The sequence below is a fragment of the Octopus bimaculoides genome, chromosome 20 (assembly GCF_001194135.2).
Source record: "Octopus bimaculoides isolate UCB-OBI-ISO-001 chromosome 20, ASM119413v2, whole genome shotgun sequence".
Lineage (NCBI taxonomy): Eukaryota > Metazoa > Mollusca > Cephalopoda > Octopoda > Octopodidae > Octopus > Octopus bimaculoides.
Genome location: NC_069000.1, coordinates 42,015,509 through 42,017,058, shown reverse-complemented (window position 1 = coordinate 42,017,058; position 1,550 = coordinate 42,015,509). Strand labels below are relative to the sequence as shown.

Genomic DNA, 1,550 nt, shown 5'->3' with positions numbered 1-1,550 from the left:
ATATATATATATATATATATATATATATATATATATATATATATATAGCTCTCTTTTTTCTTCTTTCCACCACCATATTCTTTTATGTTGTCATCTTATTGATATACACCATTCTCGTTTTCCATATTTTCCCCCCTATTTGTCTCTGATGACGGAATATCCCATACTCGGGGATATCCCAGAAACACTTGTAAGATTTTGAATTTCTTTCTACAATAATATCGTATATGACTTGAGGTATTTGCCTTGCCTTAATGTTTGACGTCCTGTTTAACTATTATATGTATGTACGTACGTACATACATACATACATACATACATACATACATACATACATACGTACATACGTACAAGTAGAGAGAAGCAAAGACTGAAAATATTCAGATGACTATATAGAAACATCTATATTAGCAGAACGGATTTACACAGTACAAAGACACAAAGAACTAAGGAGAGACGTTATAGTATTACAGGTCCGACATCTGTTTCTGGAGGCTTGCAATTACGTAATAATTTTGGCACATGTAGTTCGCAAAAGTTCAAGAATATGCAACCAGTAGTGGATGCACATAAACATTACGGTAAACCCGGCCTCCGTATTGAGGATGGAGAGATTGGCATCTAACTGTTTTCTATATTCAGCATCTCTGAATCACATCTGTTCACTACACACACACACACACACACACACATACACATCTATCTGTCTATCTAGTTATACACACACAGAACCACACATACACACACACATCTATCTACCTCTCTATCTATCTATTTATACACCCACACACAAATGCACACACACACACACACACACACATATACATTTCTTGCTTCTCGTTGTAGTGGCGAGCTGAGTCTGATATGAAGGACACATGCTTCATTTGCTGCCGTAACAGCCACGACTTTGAACATCATGGCAAGGTAAGTTCTTTTGCTGTTTTTTTTTTTAAATCCTACATTAATCCAATCGATCTATTATCAACGGTGTTCCAACTGTGGCGACCATCCTCAGTGCCCTTGCATATCTGGAACTACGGGTATGTATGTATGTATGTATGTATGTATGTATGTATGCCAAACAGGATAAAAATTTCAGGAGTGAATATTTATATAGATATTATTGATGCTATTATTATCGAAGGCAATATAAATAGCTGTTAATAACAGCAACATTAGCATAGGTGTTTGCAGGCCTAAAATAGTATTATATAGCATTATATAGCTATAGAATCATAATTATATCAATCATAGGCAAGTGCATTCGTGTGCCCTTATATATACATACATACATAGGCGCAGGAGTGGCTGTGTGGTAAGTAGCTTGCTTACCAACCACATGGCTCCGAGTTCAGTCCCACTGCGTGGCACCTTGGGCGTCTTCTACTATAGCCTCGGGCCGACCAAAGCCTTGTGAGTGGATTTGGTGGACGGAAACTGAAAGAAGCCCGTCGTATATATGTATATATATATATATATATGTATGTGTGTGTATATGTTTGTGTGTCTGTGTTTGTCCCCCCAACATCGCTTCACAACCGATGTTGGTG

At 37.1% G+C, this 1,550-nt stretch overlaps 1 protein-coding gene across 1 annotated transcript in view; it reads left to right on the top strand.

Annotated features, from left to right (window-relative positions):
• The window catches only part of LOC106873492 (inositol 1,4,5-trisphosphate receptor type 3), a 228,934-nt gene that overhangs the window by 211,658 nt on the left and 15,726 nt on the right, over positions 1 to 1,550 (top strand). The window contains 1 exon segment of the mRNA XM_052974976.1: positions 808 to 924. Within this exon segment, the coding sequence (XP_052830936.1) occupies positions 808 to 924 (117 nt within the window).